At 36.6% G+C, this 24,758-nt stretch overlaps 1 protein-coding gene across 1 annotated transcript in view; it reads left to right on the forward strand.

Moving 5' to 3' along the window:
* PCDH17 (protocadherin 17) overlaps positions 1 to 12,874 on the forward strand; it is an 86,643-nt gene extending 73,769 nt beyond the window's left edge. The window contains exon 4 of the mRNA XM_010576640.1: positions 11,646 to 12,874. Within this exon, the coding sequence (XP_010574942.1) occupies positions 11,646 to 12,328 (683 nt within the window). The 3' untranslated portion in view covers positions 12,329 to 12,874. The remainder of the gene's footprint in view (positions 1 to 11,645) is intronic.
* The last annotated feature ends 11,884 nt before the right edge of the window (positions 12,875 to 24,758 follow it).

Genomic DNA, 24,758 nt, shown 5'->3' on the forward strand with positions numbered 1-24,758 from the left:
CATTAACCATTTAGGTTAGAGGTTTTTTACATAGTAATACTAGGGACAATTAAGTCTGTTTAGCACAGAGACAGATGCCAGATGTATGCATGTAACAGTTACAGAGGAAGCATATGCATAGTATCAACTCTACAAATAGTTGGGCTCCCTAGGCACTCAACAGTTTTGAAGCTAAGGGAGGGAATGTTTTTATGTTACAACATTTTCCCTTGGTGGTAGCAAATTAGCTGCCTTGTATCCATCTTCAGCTGGAACTGCAGAGAGTCACTTGAGAGTTTACAAATAAGTTTAGCGCTCTGCTAAATTGTTTCTTAGATACCTGAGAAGTGGGATACATACGATGGGTGTGTTGTAACAGGTGGACTTAAAAAAAAAAAAGTTTGTTCTTTTTTTCCCCATAAGACAATTTTTTCTTACCTTAATTCCTTCCGGATTTTGTTCAAGGTCAGACTGAGCCTTGCTTTCAGATATGGTGCTTCACACACAATTTTTGTCTCCTTGGGAATTAAAGCAATTCTTTTTCTTAAAGAAAAACAAAGCAAAGCTACACTTTTATTGGGAAACCCAGAGGCTGTTTGTGAAAAAAACATGCAGTAGATATTGGGGGTCAGTTTTCTCTGCTTTCCATTACCTGTGATACTAAGAATTCAAGCCAAAAATAACTGTACAGGTCTCTTGCCTTTTCTTTCCAATAGAACAAAAAGGCTGGGAGAAGGGGGACCCATTAAAATCAAGTCATGGTGGAAAGCATCCATGAAACTCTAAATCAAGTAAATATTATAGTGATAAGTTCCGGTAAATGAAAAGGTCTCTTTAAATATGCTGAGAAAGTTGATCATGATCCATGTCTAGAATAGGTTTTACTGCATTTTATAGTAAGTCTGCTCCATTTCTAGGAGTGTAGTATCTTCATCGCCTCTACAGAGTAAAGATTTTCCTAAAGAAAGTCAATAGATTGACACTGACTGACATATTCTGAATCCTTCAGCAGCTTTAAAGGTAGCAGCTGCATCTTTTACTTGCTTTGCCAGAACAGTGTTTAACTTCTCTTATGCTTCACTGTTGGATTTTCTTTGTAGGGTGTTCAGATAATTAAGCTGAGGGCACAGCTAAGAGAAATTACCCTGAGTGCATCTTACTTGGTGGTGATGTTTGTAACCAGCCTTCAAGTCTATCTCCAGGACTAAAATACACTTTTTATAAGAACATGGCTCAGATGAGGGGTTGCTAGGGACCAGAAAAATAGCTTCTAACAGTTAACAGCCTTTAAAAGTGAAGATATTAGTGAAAACAATGAACACATAATGACAACAGCTTTGGAAATAGTTCCCGAATTACCAACTTTTTCTTAAAGATATGTTTTGTCACTTCACAGTGCTCTGACATCAATACAAAAGTTGAAGCTATAACAAATGCAAAGGTGACAAGTAAAAAGGTGACTCTCAGTTGAGCAGCTCAGCTGCTGCAAATAAAAGTAACTAGCAGGAGAGATTTTCTGTATTAGTGTTGTTAATACCTATAATCTCCTCGATCCTTGAAATATAAGAAAGTGATCTGGAACTTGAGGTTTTGATGGAGGATCTGGGGAAAGGAAGATGTCAATATTCTGAAGTCATCTTCAGTAAGTGTCTTTCAGAAATTCATTTACAGTTCATGGAGAACCTGAAAATATGGTATTGAATCTGTTTACATGTACAATTCTTTTTGCCAAACTAGTTATATTTAGAGAGTCAGATTTGAAAAATGCATCCTTAATTATTCTTTCTGATTGATCTAATTGGAGCACAATTCAGGCAGAAGGCAAAGTAGAATAGCATTATGAAACTTAAATTCCTAAGAGAATGTGGGTGCTTCATAAATTGGCATAAGGGTAATCCCATTCTGCAAATCTCTTTTGAAGGTGGTAATAAAACACAACACCAGCAATCTGCTAAACAATAGTCTAGGGCACCATCTAATCGAACACTAATGAATATGTTACTTATCATAGCATAGGGGAGACTCTATATGAAGCTCTTAAATAATTTCTTTTTTTTCTGAAGAAGATATTTCTGTGTCTGTATGTCCAAGTGAGAGTTCCTTAGGATGCCTGGATAACTTCAGGGTTTTTCTGAGAGCAGCATCATGAAAAGCGTTCTTCCTCCTGTTCTGTCAGATGCATTGTACTGCCCATGAAGTCCAAAGTATATGACCCGTATACAACATCAGCCTTTTGAAGCAGAGAATGATACCCAGTGGGCTTTTCCATCTATCAGTGTAAAACAGACATGGTCTCATTATATCTGGTAAAGGAGATTTTGAATGTAAATCCAGGCATGCTGGCAGGAATGTGGAGCAAACTACTCTCTTTCACCAAAGTGGCCAGATTTTGAATGCTTCAGCATCCATATAGCCGTTAGTCATTTTTTTGTGAGACTTTGTAAAGGAAAACAGACAGCATTTGAAAAGCTTTACTGCATTGATTCTGTTTTGGACAAAATCATGCTTCTGCACAGAACCTGACAGACTTCCATTCAAGAGAGTCTACCTATAGTCAGGATGTAAACAGAACCATCAAAAGGACATAGAAACAGATTTCTTCAGAAGCCTGTCATGTCTCTCTCCTCAGTGACACCCTCATCAGTCAATGTCTGTAAACAAGTTGTCAAATCCAAATTTGAGACAGGCTTACAAAGCAAAAAGCTTGGTGCCTTCTAATTAAAGATTTGTATACTGAGATAATTGGCAACCAGTGAGGAAGGCTCACTGGTGTAATATATAGTTAATCATTGGTGGCTTGATGGTGTGACAGATGGGGATAGCTTCTTTACATTATGGAGCTTTTATATTGGTATTTTCAGGAAATGTCAACAGCGTGATTATATTTTCATTAATGTTGTCTTTCCTTCCCATTCATTGCTTTCGTCAGTCATAACCACTTGTTACCTCTTGTCTCTAACTGCACAATCTATCAACATTTGTATAGGATGCCTCACAATGGGCCTGGCTAATGACTGGATTCCTAGACATTGCCACAGTATAATATACAGTGTTAGTATTTACTGAATATTTCAAATTAGATATGGAAATTATTGATCTTACAACTAGTTCACAATAAAGTTAGTAAAAAGTGTGAATATCATGCACATTCTGCAAATGATTATACAAATTCAGTTAGGTTTCAGATTTAAGAGTCATTGCATTTTTGGGTGCCAGTACTGAAATAATCCCACTGTAAAATCTGTGGAACTGCCTTGATCAAGAGCAGGGAAAATATGTGATATTAAAAATGTTCTTTCTACCAGGTCCACAAGCCTGTTCTCTTCTGTTAATTGCTGCAATTTTGTTTCTCTTCTTTTCCAGGAAACAGCTTTTGGGCTCTGCAACAAAGATTTACTGTTTAAAAATATGAATTTGTCAGATTACTAAAGTTTCCCTGTAGCTTCGCAGCTAAGTACAGGGCTGGCATTGCTAGCCCTTGTACGTTTCCTCCCTGCAGCCCTGGGCTAGGAAGAGGTTTTTACGGTGGGATGGGAAGAGTCCAAAATATCTTTTCATGACTGTCATATGGTCTTTTTACTGCAAATTAGAGTAGGTGCCAGTTTGACTTAGAGGCAAACATTGGAAACCAAAACTGGGTGTCTGTTCTCAGCCTCTCCTCTTTCTCCTCTGACAGGAAGAAATGAGACACCCTTTTTACTAGTCAGACATTTTCGGTTCACTGCCAACTATAAACTCCTGTGCTTGTACCTTTGAGAAGCACAGTGAAAAAATTCAGGGGCCGTGAGCTATGCCTGGGCCACAGATAGAAGTTGTTTTTCTGCTGTGGAAGTTTTGACAGTGTTGTGAATTTTGGAAGCAGAGCCTATCCCTGTCTGTGACTCACAGGTCTGATTTGCCTCCAGAACAGCAAGGCAGAGGCCAAAGACCCATTGTTGGGATCTGTGGACCAGCCCGCTGTGAGGATGGAAAATTTTCAGGTAACAGAAATGTTTTCTTGCTCTTATGCTGTCTTTAAATAAAAATATGTGATTGCCATTAAATTGTAAGCATGGATTTAAAGCATACTTCCATAAGAAAAATGTTAGATGTTCTGTAGTGCACCATGTAATCCTGAAATATTCCTCCAATATTTATGTTTTGGGAGAAATGTGAACTAGAATTAAAACCATAGGCCCACCAACTTGTTATTGCTTTTGAAGTGCCTTATGCCATGGCAATATAAAAATATATATTCTCTTTATCCTGTGTCCAGACAACAAGAAAACAAACAGAAAAACGCAAACAAAAACTCAACAGCCAACAATGGGGAAACTGTGTGAGGATTATAGACCTCAGAAGCTTGTAGTTATATCAGGAAAAGACCATGAGATCCAAGAGGTTTAAAAAAGTGGCAGTCCATTCTCATTTTACTGCCAGTCATTTTGCTAATCTGAGCTCCATAATTGCTTTGCCTAACTGAAAGGAGCCTTTAAACAGACAAGCCAATATAAATACTCAGATTGGAGACAGCTCTGTTTAATAACAGCAAGCATGTGTATAGAAGTATTTGTTTACCTCTGCTCATTTATGTCAAAATCAATTGTAATTAAACAGGAATCCAACCACAGAAGTAGTACTTTAGCTGATTGTTCTCATCAGAAGTGTCATATAGCCCCAGTGTTTAGGACATGTCAAAGCAGCCCATTACTTTTCTCCTGTAATAAATACCTACTTATAGTCTTTTCATCTTTTCAGTTCTTTAGTAAAGGCAATTGCCTGGCTCAAATAAAAAAGTAAGACACCATTTCATATCAATTCTGGGAGTTTTTCTGGTCATATTACAGGAATTACTGAAGTTCTGAAAGGCAGAGTTATTTATATTCTCTATTAGACATTAGATACCATTTATTGTCCATCTGTTTACACATACGTACAGAAAATAGAGATCTTCCGTATCTATTCAAGGTATTAAAATATATAAAACATACCTTATTTTATTAGTCTAAAGCAAGTAGTGGTGTTATTTTACATAGTGTGTGATTAGACCAGAGAAATGTAAGCTACAGAGGATTTTACACCTTGTTTCATTATTGAGTGAATTCTAGATGGAAATTATTTTCAAAAATGAACACAAATTCACAACACCAAGGGTGAAATGAATCTATCTCCTAGGGAAATCAGTGTAACTCCATGCATGCATCGAAGGCAGATCTTTTCCTTTGTAAGGTGAAACAAGGGTCAGAAAACATGTGCATTACTGTTTGCTCCATAATGCCATGAAGAATAGAGCATTTCAAGAGTGAAGGTAGAACTTAGAGCAGTGTGAAACTCCATGCTTCAAAAAGAAGACATGCATTTTGGAACGGGTCCTCCAATGTATTTTTCATTTAGAGCTGTTAGTTGATAGCCATTCCAGTCAACTGAGTCAGCCAGTGAGCCATCCTTGACAATTAATGGGGTTTTTTAGCTTCCATATTTATAGAAAAGAATAAAAAAAAAAAGGTCAATTAGAAGGAGATGTTTATGCGATAGTAAAACCTACACATCACCTGTTGAAAAAGAAAAAAAGAATAAATAAGAAAGATACCTGAAAGATAGACTAACATTTCCTAGGACAATGAAAAATAACAAAAGCTACTGACATTTTAAAATATGCAGTGTTATTAGTGTACTTATCCAGCCATATTCTTATTTAGCCTTCATTCATGAACATATAGTAATACAAAGAGACATTTTTTTATATTTTGTGAGTAAAAAGGTCTTAGAAAAGAATGCACTTGAATGACCATTTACCAGGTCAAATCTTATAACATAATGATCTGAACTCTGTCTGCCTTGTTTAACTTCAGATACGATTTGATAACATCATTTATAGATTTTGAGAGGAATAGGATTGTGTAGGTCTAGGTCTAGGTCCAGGTCTAGGTTCAGGCTTGTGTATAGAGGAAATCAGATTTTAAATATATGAGTGTATACATATATTTACATACATATAAAAATATATATGAAAGCATATATGTATGTGTGCATATACATATATTTTAAAACCTGATTTCCCCTATACACAAGCCTGGACATTTACTATTACATTATATGGAGTACTTCGATACAGAGTATAGTGTTCTACATCTTATACACATAGTACATGAAATATTTCTTGAAAATGTTTGTATGCTGATGTTTTATGTACATGGATTTTCTACTTTTCATTTGCTTTTCTGCTCTGTGTGTGTATGTGTAATTGAAATAATTAGGGTTCAATTAAACGAGAAAAAGTATTTATTAACTCTGGCTACATTGAGTCACTGTTAAAAAAAATTCTTGAGTTTATTCTTTGTTATCATTATGCAAATTTCATATAATTAGTGAGTCAAACTAAGATATCTCAGTTATAGCCATTGAAAGGAGCCAGCTATCTAAAGCATTAATTACTTAACTTTATAGTGCAATATATTTAGGGTGAAATCAGTACCCATATTTAATTCTGTTCACAGTATTTATGAGGAAAGCATAGGAAATTAAAGATAGCACAATAAAAGTATCTTTTGCTTTAAGTTTGCTACAGAAGACAGACGTTAAATATAGCTCGTCTGGTAATATAGAATAAAATATGTAAGATATGTCTTATGTTGCACCAAAGTACATACCTTGCATTGCATTTTATATGTTGGCAACATAACTTTCATCCTACATCATCTTAAATTTCTATTCGGTATACATTTCCTATCATCTAGGTGACTTGTTTGAAGATAGCTTGTTTCCTTTTCTTTCTACGGCTAATAATTTAGCAGTTCTATTTTAGTGTATTTTCTCCCCTAAGTGCACAAAGCACTCCTGACTGTTTACCCTTAAAGCTCCAGAGAGTTAGGAAAACCTCTAGGCTCCTTCTGTTTATTGTACACGCTTGCACTGTTAAGGGTTTATTTTCAACAGGAGGGAGACAAGTACAGAGATAAAGACCGATGGTGCATATCACTCTACCAGCACATCTTGCTGTACAGCACAGTGTATGACCTATTTTACATATATATATTTATATATTTACCTTTAAATTGGTTCTATTTTCTCATATGTACTAATTTGGTCCTTGGTGGTGATAGTTCACTTCATGTTTATAGTTTCTCCTGCTAGTACAAAAGTGCCTGTTTGATTTTCTTCACTGTCTGCTAGCTGTAGCAGTCAAAATTACGGGCTAATGGCGAGACGAGCAGCTTATAATGTATGATAATCAATACTCAAAATCCATTTCCTATGATGTGACATAAAAGAGTGAAGTGAAAAGACACAGATTTTCAAGACTAGAGCACCAAAGCTCATGCAATGCGGGTCGTTTTCACTTCAAGGTCATTCAGTATTTGTTTCTTCTTCTTTTTTGGCTTCATATTTAATTCAGTCACTGCTAGGATGCCCAGGGAGCAGAAATGGAAAGTTAGTCAATACTGTGAGTATGAATGCAAGTATAAAAACTGCTTTAGCAAATGCAGGAAATGAGAAGGGGAAGGAAGATATGGCGTGCAATATATATAATGTATATATGCTATATGATATATATTTCTTTTACTTAGAGATTGCCAGCAAACTTTGTATTTTTATTGGCAGTAATGAATAATGTAAATACCATGTAAGAGTTATCCTCATACTCAGTGTATGTGTGCACACATGCATAAGAGCTAAAAATTCAAAATATTAGAACATAACTTGGTTGTAACAAAATTAACCTAATCAGTCTTGAAAATCTCAAACATAGTTTTTGGCACAGTACTGAATACCTATTGTAGTTAATTTATTTCCAGCGGCTGAGAACTTCTCTGACCTTTACCTTTCATCTGAATTTTGTTCATTTCAGTCTCAGTTCAGGGAATAATTTTGATCTTTTTTTTTAAAATGAATACAGTTCAGTCAAGTTTTAGAATAAGAGACAGTGTCAAAATAGAGTTTCCCAGTTGTATATTTCATATACATATGTATAAGTTATCAATGTAGATAGCAGAGAATTGTGTATAAATATATGAACATTTATTTAATGTCTGTTAAGATAATACGACACAGAACTACTACCTGAAAGGCAGGAAGAATTTCCCTTCTACAGGTGCTCTTTTTGTGGTTTAATGAAATAGGCTGTACTGTACTGAAATCTTCCCAACTGTGTTCACTGATGGTCTCCCAGTACACTCTGAGCTCTTGATACATTACATATGGTTAGAAAGTTCTAGTGCTACTTTTTTTTTTCTGTGAGAAAGAAAGAAGCAAAGAGGAGTCCTGTTTTGATGGAATGATTGAAAAGAGAGAGAACAGCAGAGAGAAGTGTCGGTCCATTGATTGTGCAGTTCTGAGCATTTTACGGTAGCTAACATGCAGCATGTTTTTATTTTCATCTTTTGTTAAAAAGAGACCAAAATTATTTACAAAAATTCATACAAAGGATAGTTAAATTTACAAAATAAAACAGTTAATTGGAAAGCTGATTAATTGCTTAGGGAAACCTTTAAAAGTGCCAGAAAACTTCTACTCAGCATTATCATGAATTCCATATAAACGAAAAATAGTTTTAGATATGGTTAGAGAAAATCCTAAACAAAACACCTATTATTTCTCCTTACTGTATAGGTCCACTTTCAAAGCTAGAGGCTGAGCTTGCCACAAATCTACTTTGTAGGATTAGAAGGAAGAGAAAAAGAACAAAATTAATTAAGAGCAAGCATTTGCAAAATCTGAAGTTTTAGAATTAACATTGAAAAGGTTGGCTTGGGGCATTTGTTTGTTTGTTTATTTCTGTTGGACTTCTGTGATAAAACGCAATCAAACCTGGCTAGTATTAACTATTGCCCATCCCATGCTGAAGCCTGGAACCTTCCGCTCCAATGCTCTTGCCCCATGTGCCTTTTGAAATATATTGGTTTGGTTTGGTTTGTGGAATTTTATGTTCTTTTTCTGAGAGAGAGAGCATAGCAGTTTCATTTGGCTGTTTTAAGCAGCAGCTGTTTGATGCTGTAGAAGCTCTGGAAAACTAGATACAGAGAACTTTAGTGGAGATGAACTTATAATTTTTGTACAATTTTGTATAATTTTGAACTTTTTTTGGGGGGTGGAATGAGGTGTATAGCAATGTCCTTTATTTGTATGACTCCCTTTTCATTAAGCAATTATCACCACATATGTTGTCTCTATGGTTATGCATACCAATGCCATCTCATTCAAGTGAAGAAAAATCAAACACCACAAAATTAAATCTCTTCCTTAAACTCTGCTCAGTTCTGTCACTATGTTACAGTCCCAGGGTTGGGGTTGTCTTTTGCTCTTGCTTTTCATGATGATAATTCTAATTTTTATTGTACACGAAAACCAGCATGCAGCTTACTTTTCCTTGCAGGTCATAGAATCATAGAATGGTTTGGGTTGGAAGGGACTTTGAAAGATCATCCAGTTCCAACCCCCCTGCCATAGGCAGGGGCACCTTCCACTAGACCAGGTTGCTCAACGCCCCATCCAACCTGGCCTTGAACACTGCCAGGGATGGGGCATCCAAACTTCTCTGGGCAACTTGGTCCAGTGCCTCACCACCCTCACAGTGAAGAATTTCTTCCTCATGTACAATCTAAACCTACCCTCTTCCAGTTCATGCAGTCCAGGATACAATTGACTTCCTGCGCTGCAAGCGCACATTGCTGGCTCATATCCAATTTTTCATCCACCAGTATCCCCAAGTCCTTCTCCTCAGGGCTGCTCTCAACCCCTTCATCCCCCAGCCCGGATTGATACTGGTGATTTCCATGACCCACATGCAGGACCCTGCACTTGGCCTTGTTGAACTTCATGAGGTTCACATGGACTCATTCCTCAAGCCTGTCAAGGCCGTTCTGGATGACATCCCTTCCCTCTAGCGAATCAACTGCACCACTCAGCTTGGTGTGATCTGCAAACTTGCACTCAATCCCACTGTCTATGTCATTGATGCCAATATTAAACAATGTTGATCCCAGTGTGGACCCTTGAGGGACACCGCCCATTACTGGTTTCCAGTCAACCAGTAAAATTTTCAAGTAATTTTCAAGTAAATTATCTCACCCCGATTTAACTGATCATTGTGGCACAACACAATTTTATTTAAATTTAAGTCACATTTATTCATGCCTTTTTAGAAATGTGAACAGTCAAAGCTGTTTACACTATTGGATTCTCATAGATCACCTTTGGTGTTTCTTCTGTGTCAGGTTTCTGCAGCCCAACTGTCCATAAATCTGGTGGTGATTTTCTAAGATTACCAGGAATTTATTTTCTAATTTAGAAAGATGATGATCACTTAAATTTTCCCTGTCTTTGGGTCAACAAGTTTGTTCTGCTTTTCTGAAGACCGGTTGTGCATGCCTCTGTGTGTGTGTGTTTCATCCTTACATTTCAAGGTATACTCATAGTTTTTTGTCTACCTGGAATTCCAGGCATTTTGTTAATAATAAATTCCTCAAATAAAATTAAAAGTTGAACCCATCTGCCCATGTTGTGGAAGAAAATGCTTAATAGCTAAAGACCAGTGTACAGCTGATAGAAACCTAGAGATGATAAAAGGATTTATTCTATCAGTATTGACTAGAGAGTACTGAGAAGAAGAAGAAAAAGAAAGCAACTTGGATCAGAGTTCTGTTTTTCTAAAAACACATTTAAGGGGTATTTCTGGAATTTTCCCTATCCCTGACATTGGTTTAGAGTCGTGTACAATTATAAAATTGTACCAATGGTGGCCCAAACATATTTTATTAGTGTAAAATGACAGACGAGCTAAGGTTTTTAAAGCAGAAAGTTTTCTTTGAATTGTAGAACAGGAAGTATCAAAATTTATGTTCTAAAAATGTAGTGAATAAAAGATCTTATTTAGCTATATTCTTTGAAAGAAATAAGAATATAGAAATCCTATCTGAAAACATTATCAGTTCAAATAGTGTGTCACAGTTTGTCATTCTTCCAAATTATATGTATTGAGCAAATCCATTTTCACTTACTTGCACCAAAACAAAAAAGGGGAAAACTGATTACATGATCCATACTCATGTCTAATAAAATTGCAATATGCACTTTTTGACAAGCTTGTATTTAATGCATACTGATGGAAAATTCTAGTTCTCTGTTCTCAGCAGGAAAAGTAGGCTTTTTAAGAAAACCTTTTTATTTTGTGACTGTCACACAACATAATTATAAACGAAATGGAGGTGACAAAAATGAAAAGCCAGCTTGCTGATTTTTATGAAGTGTTTGTATTTCCAGAAAGGCAGTCATTGCTCAGTTATTTGATTTGAAAAATTAATCCTGATAATGCCTTTTGAGTTCCTTAAGTACTGTTCACTCTTTTCTAGGATGAGTTTTACAGAACAAAGCCTAACAGATTTCTACAGCAGATTAGTTTACAGATGAAGCTCAATTCCACTGAGAATGATTCTCTAATGACCCCTTTATACTTCCATTGGGCTCTGTGAATGCTTTAATACGTAGAGAACAGTTAAATAAATCTATTGTCTCAACTAACAGGTTTATGCAATCCTTCTGAAATATTTTAATTATAGCTTCTTCTTTTTCCCCATAATTAAGAAACCAGATGTCAAGTAAGCCCATCACGTGTTGATCATAGCCTATCCATTAGTTTAAAGCAATCCACTTATAATTAGAGTTTTTTCTCTTTCTCCTTTGTTTTACAGAGCAAGAAGAATGTGTTAACTGCACAGATGAATGCAGAGTGCTTGGTCATTCTGACAGGTGTTGGATGCCACAGTTCCCTGCAGCCAGTCAGGCTGAGAATGCAGATTATCGCACAAATCTCTTTGTACCCACAGTTGAAGCTAATGTTGAGACTGAGACATACGAAACTGTGAATCCCACTGGGAAAAAGACTTTTTGTACATTTGGGAAAGACAAGAGAGAGCACACTATTCTCATTGCCAATGTTAAACCTTACTTAAAAGCCAAACGTGCCCTGAGTCCTCTGCTTCAGGAGGTTCCCTCAGCATCGAGCAGCCCAACCAAGACATGCATTGAGCCTTGCACCTCAACAAAAGGACCGCTGGATGGTTGTGAAGTGAAATCAGGAGCCTTGGCTGAACCGAGCAGCCAGTACTTGTCAACTGACAGTCAGTACCTATCGCCTAGTAAACAGTCGAAAGACGCTCCCTTCATTGCATCAGACCAGATGGCTAGGGCCTTCGCAGATGTGCATTCCCGAGTGAGCCGAGACTCGAGTGAGATGGACTCTGTGCTGGAGCAGTTAGACCGGTCAGCCCGGGATCTAGGCAGGGAGTCGGTGGATGCCGAGGAAGTTGTGAGAGAAATAGACAAGCTCTTACAGGACTGTCGGGGAAGCGACCCTGTGGCCGTCAGAAAGTGAGGGGGCAAGTAAGGACAGGCTGGCAGTTACGTTCCTCTTCTGCTGATTAAAAGTAAATACATAAGTAAATCCCCTGGTTGTAACAGATTTACAGGAATGAAGGAAGACCAATGCTGCTTTAAGGCTTTTAGTGAACATCTGAAGTGCCCACAAGTATGTTCTTTTCACTGCTCTTTCTTTTTGACAGATAACACTGGTTTCATTTTGACCAAACTTTCATTAGGACAGAGTCAAGTACACTAAGAACAAAACGAAAGAAGGAAAGACGGTGCCATTTTGACAATCTGATAGGAAGGTGTGAGAAAGGTGGAATGGAAATACGTCTGATACTTTAAGACTGTCCTGAATAGCTGATGCTGACTTTACTGTTTACGTATAAACCCCAAGAAAAACAGGGTTGAATAATTCTGATCTGTGGTGGATTTCCAGCAGTCACCGCAGGCTTCTTCTGAAAGTCCTAAAAAGAGTTCTTGTAGTAGTCCAAGCGACACCAAACATTAACATTCATTTGTGGTAAACATTTATGTACAAAGTTATCTGCCACAAATATGAAAAAAAAAAAAAAAAAAAAAAAAAAAAAAAAAAAAAAACCCATTCCAGATCATTATTCAACAAAACATATCCTGATCATTAGTAAAACACTTCATGTCATATTAAGGTTAAATGTAAAATGATAGAGTCCATCTTGTCCTGCACACACATAAGCTAATTCACTTGATAAAAAAGAAGAAAAGATTTTAGTATCTATTTAGCGTTTTAGTGTCCAACAAAACTATAAATAGTTAGTGGTAAGTTTTAAAAAAAAACTGAAATAAAATAAAGTTTGAAAAAAAAATAGTTACCTTTAAGGGTAATACACAAAAGAAATTAACATTATTAACACTTTTTTATTCATTTGTGGACACTAAAATAGCTCAGGAAAGTGAAAATGTCTTAGACATCCACAAAAATCACATGATCATTTAAATGTGCAAATGTAAGAAGATTCAGTGTGTTTACATCAAATGACATATTTTTATTGATTTATTGCAGATTCAGTGCATATGAGCCAAATTGTTGAGTGTATAAGAGCTATATTGTGTATTTTATTAAATTAATATATAGTTGTGTTGCAAAAATATTTGGGCTTATATTGTAAATGGCAAGTGTTGCCTCGGTAGCTGTCGAACTCTATGAGTTTTGTTTTTTCCTGCTTCCTTTTCCCCATGGATTGTGGGAAGCAGCGCCTCAGAGCAAAGTCTCTTGTTTAATGTATGGTCTACGAAGTACTGCAGTACATAATCTGTTCAAAATGTGTTTGAGTGAGCTGATGGAGCTAACTGAACGGCCTACAAATACATCCATCAGTCATGGTTATGTGCAAGTCCTTGTAGAAGCTTCTATTGCAAACCCATGTTTAATAACAAAAATTACACTCGAACCAACATCTGGAACCTCCTTGGGTTTTTTTTCCAAACACATGCAGCCAGCCTGTTTAATGTAGGATAGTTGATTGACTTCTTAAGAGATGCCACCATTTTCAAAGTTTTGCTATTAAGTTCATAGAGCTGAAAAACATGTCAGTGCCAATGTGGCATGGGCACTATTTTATCTGATTCTTTAGAACGGGCAATTGCTTACTGCAGTTCTAGATATACACTGCTTATTTTGGGGGGTGGTTTTAGTTTGGTTTTCATTTGTTCTGAAAAGTCTTTGCAGAATAACTTGGGATATACTTTCTACTTTTTATTATTTTTTCTAAGGGTGTTTTTATTGCATTTGAAAAATCCAAAATTGCCTTCAGATGAAAGATAAAAACCAACCCACATTCAAAATGAACTTGCACAGAACAAGAAGAAGCAGAAGATAAAATGTTTAGCTCAGGGTTTGTCCCTTATATACTTCAGATACTCTGTTGGAAATAACCACTACGGCGCAATGTTTAAAAATGGTGTATTGGGTTTATTAAATTTAATCTGTATTATACTAACATATATAAAAGAGGTTGGCAATCTCAAGTCCCACAAAAGTCACAGTTTTCAACAGTTCAAGAAAGGAAGTTGACCCAACAGCCTGTTTTGATGTTGGGATTGCTATTAAATGGTGATTTTAGCTAGTCAGTCCTACAATGAATTGTCTTTGGGAGACAACCATTCTGACAGTTTGCTTTTAGCTCCTCCTGTTAAAAAAGTCTACAACTACATGTAAAAGAAAGGATCTTGTACATGTTTTATCAAGCTACTCTCCATGTTTTGGACAATTTATGTATCTAAAATGTGGTGTTGTCTGTGTTATATAATTTTATTATTTTTTGGCCAGGAGACCCGAGATTGGTTTTGCTTGATAGCTTGATAGCTTGAAATTCCATAGTGGAGAGGATTTCTTATTGTTTGATCAGTCTCTTATACGTATTTCCGTGGTGCCCATCACTTCAGTGTCTGTGCACCAAGTCTTTAGCTCTGCCAGTGAGATCCATTATTCAGCAAAATCTAAGCCAGTATGTAAATGCAGTCAAGTGATGGAGATTTGTGTATTTTATAAATGATTTTAACACTGAGTAACCAATTGTACAATTCATTGTATGTTTCTGAAGACATAAAACCACAACATTCTGAGAAAGGGCTGTGCCAATGTAAGAGGAATTTACCTTAAGGCTCTCTGTCACTAGTGATTTACTAGCTTTAGCTGTTTAACACATTATCTGTATTTAGTAGTGATTATTTATTTACCACTCTGAGGTAATTCAGAATTCATGACTCACAGCTTTATAGAAGAGTTTAGGAAATCTTGCTTTTATTTAATTTGGCTGACAACTGCCTTGTGTTGTAGATCTCTGGCATACTGCTTCCAGTAAGGATATCCCAGATTTAAAAATCTGTTTCACAATTTAGAATGGATACATAACGAACCAATAAACCAGCAGAGCTTATGCACTGTGCATTTGGCTGGTTCAGTCAAAATTAACATGATTGTGTGTGAAGGAAGTACTTCATACAAAAGAATTTTAAAAGTATTTTTTCTCCATGGTATCTCTACTATCACCACCGGAGAAAGAGGGAGCAATGAAAGATAAAGTTTATGATTTATTTCTTTCATTCCTTACACACAAGTTTTACAAGACTGAAAGAAAATATCTGCCACATGATTATAAAGAGAATGGCAGAGTTAAGGGAGGCAAGTTAAGTAACTAATAAATTGTACTGTACACTGTGAATAGCAAATAAGGCATTCTATATCTTTTTTTATTAATGAAAGCCAGCAACTGGGAGTTCCTTAAACAATTGGCCAATCAAATCAGGACTCAATATCAGACCTTTTTTTCTGGTTTTCTTCTTGGCATATTTATCAGGAAAAAGATTCTCCTGAACTGTGATTTGCCACTTGGCAATATAGGTTTCCCAGTCCAAGTTACCCCTAGAAGTCAAACATCACTCATAGTGGAGCAAGATACATCATTCAAGCAAACTTTTAAGCTGCTTGTTGTTCAATGGAAGGGAAATTGCTGAGGTCAAGAAGGAGTCTGAAGCCTAGCATAATATATGCTCACTCATTATTGTTTAATTACTTTCTTTTGACATCAGGCAGTGATTATTATTGCATTAATTCAAATGGGAGTTTTGGCTATCAAGATTTGTTGATTTGAAGTGTAATTGAATGAAACCTGATTAAGGTTTTGACTTCTCTGGCCCGATTGTGATACAGGTTGGCATTCGCATTTATCAGCCCCTGTCTCCCCATATGGCTCAAAGTTGCACCAATGACTGGTGAATGACACAAAAAACAAACAAAAGCAGCATACATTGTATGGATTATCTCAACCGCTATTGTTTAATGGCTGTGTTTAATGTGACCTATCTGGAAAATGAGGACTACGAATAAAAAGCAATTACTAATAGTGGTGTTGCCTGCTTTTGCATTCATTAACACAGAAGAAATGTGTTAAACACTGCATACCACAGGGAGCCTGATGGTAATTACTTTGGAAAAGCAACTTGTGGCAATGCGGCTGTTACAGCTAGTTATCAGTTTGCCAAAAAAATGACAGTTCCTGCTTCATTTATTAGAAATGTGTAACCGTTTTCTCTCAACAGGAAGGTGGTGAAGAGTTTTCGTCAAGCTGGGTAGGTTTATCTTTTAAGCAGCTGATGTGCTGAATCCCTACAGGCTGTTATTTGCTCATAGAAACATGGAGCTGAATAAAGGATAGTTTGGTTTAGTACACTGGTGTGAGTTCACCAAAAGCATCAGAAATAAGCGTATAAGTTCTCAAGGACTGTCAGCCCAACATGAAAGATCAAAACACTGCTTGAGTATATGAGTGGAAAAAAAATCTGAAGAATGTAAAGGGTTGGGTTTTTTGTTTTTTTAAACGTGTCTTTCTTAAGAGCCTGAGTAATAGAGGTAAGTAATTTTATTCATGTTGCTGTAAATAACGTGACAAAATGCTGGGAAGAATATGACTAAGTTCTGTGTCTGCTTGTTTGAGTTTGCTGTTATAATTTAACACTTTCGTTAACCTCTTTTTTTTGTTTGTTTTTTGTTCTGTTTGAGCGTCATGATCAATCCCTCGGAATATGTGGCCCCTTCTGTCCGTTCCTGTGTGACCGTAGCAATAACATACCAAATAGTGTAAAGCCTCCATGCCAGATTTTTTGGGGGGGTTTGTAGGGTTTGGTTTGGGGTTTTGTTTGTTTGTTTGTGGTTTTTACCAATAATTAAGTAAATAGTTTGTTCAGAATACTAGAGGTATTATGAAGATATGTGCTAGTCCTGCAGGCAGAATTACCCTTTTTACCCATTTCATGTTTTCTGCAAGTCTTTTTGCCAGAAACAAAACCAGCCTGCATCTAGTTAGCTGGCTCTCCTTGGCACAGAAAACTCCCATTGTTTTCTCCTCTTTTCCTTGTTACATATATTTGTCTTTCTACAGGCTGAATTCCAAAATCTAGCAAGCTACTGTCTGTGCAGAGTCCTGCCAGAATACACCTTATGCTGCTGAAGGCCTCACTGGACATGGGATGTTGCTCTTACTGTCTTCAGCTGTGTGCAGTTCAGAGCTGGGCTGGATCCGCAGTATATGTAGAACAAATCATAAACCATCCTGGCTTTTCTTTACCCAGAATACAGAGTCATTGATTTCTCATTTGGAAAGTGGCCAGTCTGTCAAACAGCGATTCTCAGATCTCCTTTAAGCCAACCACGTATAACTGCTTCAGGGTGTTCACTCATGGGATAAATACCCTATCCTTATCCTTTATTGAGTCTAAGACATGAAAGCAGCTGAAAGCTTATTTCTTCAGTTAGTAATGTTTCCCTAAAAATGAAATTTCTTCGGTAGAAAGAAGGGATGGCTCTCTGCTCTATGTATAGCTTGATTTGTGAAAGGTCACCTTAGTATCAGTAGTGCATGCAGAAATGGATCAGGGAATTAATGAGCCATCTAAGAATTTTCTGAGATGTATATTCCATAATGCATATGTTATGATTCAGGGAAGAGAGCACAGTATCTTGGTTTATTTATTGCTGATGGTTCCTGATAATGCCTGGCTCAAAAAACATTTAGTTCAAGTTTTGGGGAAATATTTTTCTCTGATTGGGAGAGCATTTCTTTTTTAATATATTTTTTTAAAGTTTTTTTTTTATTTTTTCCTAAACATAAGCTGGTCAAATTGTGGGCCCTTTTTTAGTTTTAAAAATTAAAATGGTGTTCTGACATGGTTCCCTCCTTTAGGTTCTTTGGGCTAGAGATAACACCCTTTATTTGGACAAGACTCCAAAATGTCCATAAGCATTCTGTGATTTATCTTGGTAAGAAGCAGGAGTATAGCTATGGCTTGAAACATAGATTATTGGACAACAGATTTACATTTTGACCTACTGAGAAATGGAAAAATTAAAATTCCATTTCTGAAAACATACTGTATTTAGTACCTTGAACACTAACTCTGGAAATCTTATTAAAGCACACTTACTCTACTGCTGCCAGTGAACTAGGGGATCGGTCAGTCTGTTATCCTCAACTTTTTCCAAGTTAAAACCACCATTGAAGTCGCATCTGGAAATCAGTTGATTGCTACTGCAGTACAGACAACATATTTGTAATATGTTTGGAAGAAGAAATACTCCTTAACAAATTTGCAATTATGTTTTGTAATACCTGCAAATTTTCTGTCATTTTAAGGGCAATCACACACAGAACTCTTTTCAGTGGTTTGATTTGAGAGTGATAAAAAATGGATCACTGTGCTGGCATCAACATTAAAATGGAAACATCATATCTGTCTGACCATCAGAAAATGACACATATCTATTTCTGTTATCACTGTCTTTAGGAAAATGTTCCATGCATCTATTTTTTTAACCCTTTTACAACAAGCATCTTTAATGATGCTACATTCTATAAGGATTTCTGCAAGTGCCTCTTTTATTAGTCACCACTCCCTCCTTTTCATATGTTCATTTAAAATACTTTACATTGCAAATTTATCTCATGTAGAGAATTTAGAGCAGATTCCTCATCTGTCTTCAAAGATGTTTCATACTTCATACCATATAATTAAAAAATGTTAATCATAATATTTGTATAGAAGACCTCCATTTATTTCTTAAAATTCTTTGGTTTAAAATTTGATCATATTAAAGTTGCTAAAATATATTAAAAATATTTTTATTTTCCAGTTAAAACACTTATCTTTTTATGAACAAATTGTCATTCACTATTGTGAGTTCAGTGGGAGATCCTGTTAAGAGGAGTATCACACTTAGTAAACTAGTCAGCTCTCAGTCAGGATGTTTCCTTGATAACTACACATAGAGCTATTTCATCTTTAGTGAAAATTGTTTCTTTTTAGATATTTTTACTGAAATTGTGAGACAAAAATCATCTGATATGTATATTCTGGATAACATTAATATCCTCTAATATCTAACATAGCATTTAATATCTTCTAACTATAATATGGTTCATAACAATGTATTTCATTATGAGTACATGTTTAGGGACTGTCTTAGACCAGATGAGAAATTGTATTTCTCTGAATATCTGTTAACTTTCTATGCTTAAAGCCATATTGGCTATAGGAATGATTTTCTATTCCCTTGTGTCCTATTCTAAATTGAGAACAAATTTAATATAAGCCACTGCTATATCATTTAATAAGGATTTGTACAACACCAAGTGAATATAGTAAATACAGCAGAAAAGAATACAGGTGAAACTAGTTTAATAACATTACAGTACCATTGTGTTATAAAAGATTTAGAATAGAGATTAGCAAATGTTAATAAGCCTTTACCTCTGACCACAAGATAGGCTTCTTAAAATCATTGAGGATCTGCCTCAGTTCAAAGTCTGTAGTAGTGGAAAGCTCCAGAATAAGGGGGCTGTCCAGACTCTGGGCTTCTTTTGTGCTATCTTCTTCTGGAAGTGACTCCAGAGGTTGGTAATTATGCTTCCATAATAACTTTTGCATCTCCATGCACCAGTGTAAGTAAGTAAACCAAGCTCCCTGGTATGTACCAGCCCACGGCTACTCAGCGCTCCAGTGCTACCTTAGCAGAGTCTGGTTAGTTGACTCGTTTAGGGATGTAATATGGATAGAAAGTGGATTTGTTTAGTTGACTTAATCTTTTTGTACCTGTCAAAATAAGACATAGAAATCCTTTAAAGGGAAAAGAATGCTTACCTTTTGAAAAAGTAGAAGTCTTTGAAAAACAGTCTCCAGAACCCAAAAGAAAAAAGAAAAAAAAAAAAAAAAAACAGAACAGGAAAAATGGCAAATAACTATAAATGGCAAATGACTATAAATCCACCACCATTCTTTTCTAAATACACCTGTTCCAGTAGACTGAAAAAAGAGAGAGGAATGGAAGATCTAGAAACCCAGGTAAAGCCTGTATAATGCTAGTAAGTACATTCAGTGCTTTAATTTCCAAAGAAATCACCTTTTGAAAAATATTCATTCTCTAGCACTTAATAATCTTCTCTGGACTGCTGAATCTTAAAACCACTGCAGCTGCAGAAGTTATTGTGGCTGAAGGCAGAAATCAAGATAGAGGAGGGAAAAGAATATGATGCATTGGGCAGACTTTCAGTTCCTATTACTTCTTATCCATTTAGTGGAGGTGAAATGTCAGGGACCCACCATATTACTGCAACAGTAGGAGAAGTGGGAACAATTTGAGGATGTCTGAATCAAGCACTCTTGTTGAAAAAGCTTTCGTGGAGATTTGCCAAGCTTACTGTGGGATCAAGAATGTAAACCTGAGACAGCTCTGCTGATAACCAGTAATTCCTGTAGTCTAAGGTGCTGTTCACATCACCTCCTGCCTGGAAGAAATTCAAGCTTCTATGGGCAATGACAACACTCAACTGCAAGGAGCCACCAGGTACTGCTGCCAAATCTTGAATCCCATAGCTTCTTGTAAGTGGATGCCAGCTCTCCTCATTCACTTTCTTTCTTTCTTTCATCCTGAGTGTTTGCAAGGCATACTAGCAAATGCTAGTCCACATTTCCAAGCCTTGAAGGGTGGTCTGGAGAAAGACCAATCCTTGTTCAATGCATGTGTTGGTAAGCACAGAATGCATTTTTGCAGCCAGATAAAATACAGTTAGAACTGTATTTGAAGAACCACCCGTTTGTTCAGTTTGGGAATTTCTTTAATTATTATTTTTGTTTCATTTTATAAATAATCCAGAAAATCTTCAACATCAATGAAGCTAAAAGCATGCTCATTTTTAACAGCAGCATAAATATTAATCACAATCACCAGTCCAGACTGAGGATTTTATTTGGCATAACATGCACAACTATGCAAAAATTATGTAAAAGCAGAAGTTATTATGAGCTGTAATTAATATACTGTGTTACCAGCCGACTCAAAGCACTTTGCTAAGCATCTTTAGCTTTAAAGACTGCATCAGAGTGGTGGTAAAATGTATAGTAGATTCAGTAAAGCACATCAGCAGCCCTAGGATTTCTTTTCCAGTGGTGACTAGCATTACCATCTACAACATGTGTTGCAGACTTGTTGGATTTTATTTGTGCTGGAATCTTGCTATTTAAAAAGAAAAAAGGGGGAAAAAAAAGCAGTATAATTGCTGATTTACCACCACTGCTTAATCTAATTCAGTTCTTAATGGTCCATTTGCATAACAGAATTTGCATTTTATTTCACAGAAAATGTTATGACTCCACCTGCCTTAGTTCAGATAATGTATCAGAGAGGGGAAACAATGGTACATGCAAAGGAGTGACAAATCACTTACCTTTACTGAAACAACTTAAATATTGAAGAGGAAGGGAGTGCAGGTGTAACATCCTTGTGGGTGAATCAAAAGCACACACACCATGCCCCACAGGTTCCAACCCTTAGTTTCCGTTTCATTGGGTTTCCCCAGCTCAGAAGAAGTAATTTTCAAATGTGCTGCTATCACATGCCACTAACCTCGTAAAATTTTATTCATTGTGAAGACTGTGACAGAGAATGTGCAAAGATATATGCAGGCATATAGTGCCTTATCAAACCATAGCATCACTAAACATAACTATCCTCCTATTGACTTGGACCTAATCCAGACACTAGAGATCACAGACAAATTACAAGCTATTACACCCTGCCCACAGTGAGGTGATCAAAATAAAAACAAATTAAAGATATTCTTTGATCGATGGCTTGTATGTATTTCATCATATTTTTGCACTTCCTTCAAGGCTCAAATCCTACGGGTGACAGCTGTCATTTTAAAGGTGACTCATTACATTCATTTACAGAGTCTCCTAACAGATGGAAAGGTCTTTGTTTCCCAGGGAACACTGACAGGTTATGATTTGCAGAGCTTTTAATCATTTTAACAAAACTTATACACATCTGTCAATTACTCTATTCAGTGGTGTTAATAATACAGCAATCTGAGAATGACAAAGAACACTTTCCTTTCCTTGAAACCACAACTTTTCCATCAAGACTGGAAGAGTGGAACAAAAATACTTTTGAAGAGCTGTTTTCTTCCAGAGAAATGTGTATAAATACCAGTGTATTGGGTCTGGCTGGGATGGATTTAATTTTCCCTGTAGGAGCCCTCACAGCGCTGTGCTCTGTATTGGTAGCTAGAAAGGTGTTGCTAACTCACCAGTGTTTTGGCCACTGCTGAGCAGTGCTGGCACAGCATCAGGGTTGGCTCTCCCACATCCCCCCCTCACCAGCAGGCTGGGGGTGGGCAAAATCTTGAGAGGGGACACAGCCAGGACAGCTGACCCAAACTGACCCAGGGGATATTCCAGACCATATGACGTCTGTAATAAAAGCTAAGAGAAAGGGCCAAGGGGGTGCACTTGTTATTACATTTGTCTTCCAGAGCAACCGCTACACATACTGAAGCCCTACTTCCTGGGAAGTGGCTGGACATCACCTGCTGATGGGAAGTAGAGAATAAATATTTTGTTTTCCTTTGCTTCTGCGCAAGGCCTTTGCTTTTGCTTTATTAAGCTGCCTTTATCTTGACCCATGAGGGGGGGTTTTTTCCATCTCATTTTCTCCCCTCCCTGTCCTGCTGAGGAGGGCAGTGATAGAGCAGCTTGGTGGGCACCTGGCATCCAGCCGCGGTCAACCCACCACAACCAGTATTTCTAATAACAGTGAAATTTTATTTTCATGGCACCTGTTCACAAAGCTTTTTTCCTCTCCTCCCAAGCTACAGTGAAGGTATAAATCATTAAAACATACAACAGATAAAACATGACAAGCTGGAATCACATGAATAATTAAAACCAAAGTCACTGTGCAGAACTGATAATTTTGGTCAGGTACAGAATAAAGGCCTTCACTGTGGTGCTTTTTCTGGTCCTGATAGCAAGCACTTCAAGCTCCCAAGGCTTCAGAATAGAGACAGCAGATGTATGTGTACCAGTAGATGTGGTGGCTCTGCCTCATGACTAAAACACAACTCATTCATTCATTATAGACGTGAGGCCACAGTCCCCTTACATAAACCAGATATTTCTTTGCAATGATATTACAGGACATTCACATAGCACTTACATAGTCTTTACAGAGCAATGACATTGGGGTTTTTGGGGTGTTGTTTTTGGTTTTTTTTCATCTATATGTTCAATATCAGCAGAAACCTGAGCATCTAAGTGAAAACTTTTTAGTAAAAATATTTTCATCACATTTTATACTTTTATTTCTTTTTGAATTAGAGGGTTTTTTTTTATTCTGGTACCTACTACAAAAAATAAAATAGCCATAATCCTTTGCAATGTAACTACAACTTAACTGCACCTTAGTAACAGAACCCTTCCAGCTTTCAAAGAATCTACATTTTTAAGACCTCTCAATGGAAGTTTTTTGTGTCATCAGGCAGTTCTTAGTACTATTTAACATCATTACAATAGAATTTGAAGACCCTAGAGAAGGAGTCACAGCTTCTTTTTAAGCACTACTGATAAGTAGTGAAATATTTCATATTGCAAAACTATTAAAGAAGCAAAGCAAAGCAAAGCAAAACAAAACAAAACAATCCAATGTTTTGGACAGAGAAAATCTTATTATCTCCAGACCAGTCACAGCTGGAGTAATAAGACTGAGAATTTACAGGTTACAGTCTGCACAGGCAATATGTCCTGGAGCCAGGAATTTAACTTGGATTTCCCTAGAAGTCTAATCCAGACCTTGAACTGCTACAACCGCCTTTTTATCTTCTGGAAGCCCAGATAGGTTATGGATCAGAAAGGCTGTTGCTAGAATTTAACCATGTTCCACAACAGTTTAACCCCAGCCTTTAACCTCTTCTCTGTATATTCTGTATAATTTCTTTGCCATTCTACCAGCGACAAAATGGTCAGGAAGAGTGTTTCCCAACATTTTCTTAGGGGCCTTAGACTTCTAAGGTCCTTGACATCTCTGTATATATCCACTTGGAAAGAGTATGGACTACATTCAAATGCTATTCTGTAAAGTAAAATAAGTGGCAGCTGGCACCATACAGTTTTGTTATAATGAAAACATGAGGTGGTTGCCATTACACAGTCCTGCACTAATGAGAACAGTAGGAGTCTAGCATTACAATGGTCTAATGAAAACAGGAAATGGCTGGCATTAGATTGGTATAATGAAAACAGGAGGTGGCTGGCATTACACTTATACAATAAATAAATTAAGATTTCTGGCCCTACCAATCTCATCTACATTATATATGATTCCAGCGTGCAAGAGAGAGGCTTATGTGAAGTCAGGGCCAGTGACAGTAAAGAGCATTCTTTGTTACAATGCTTCAGAAGCAGAAGGGTGTTATTTTCTTGCAATTTTTTTATTTCTTTTTGGTGGTTATACATCAGTGACATAGGGATATGGTTTTAAAAATTGATACATAATCTATAAACATTCTTCCTTTTATTTAAAAAGTAATCAAAAGCAGTATATTTTCTGGTGCCTGTCCCGCTAGAATATG

This window comes from Haliaeetus leucocephalus, unplaced genomic scaffold, assembly GCF_000737465.1.
Source record: "Haliaeetus leucocephalus isolate CR32 unplaced genomic scaffold, Haliaeetus_leucocephalus-4.0 Scaffold32, whole genome shotgun sequence".
Classification (NCBI taxonomy): domain Eukaryota; kingdom Metazoa; phylum Chordata; class Aves; order Accipitriformes; family Accipitridae; genus Haliaeetus; species Haliaeetus leucocephalus.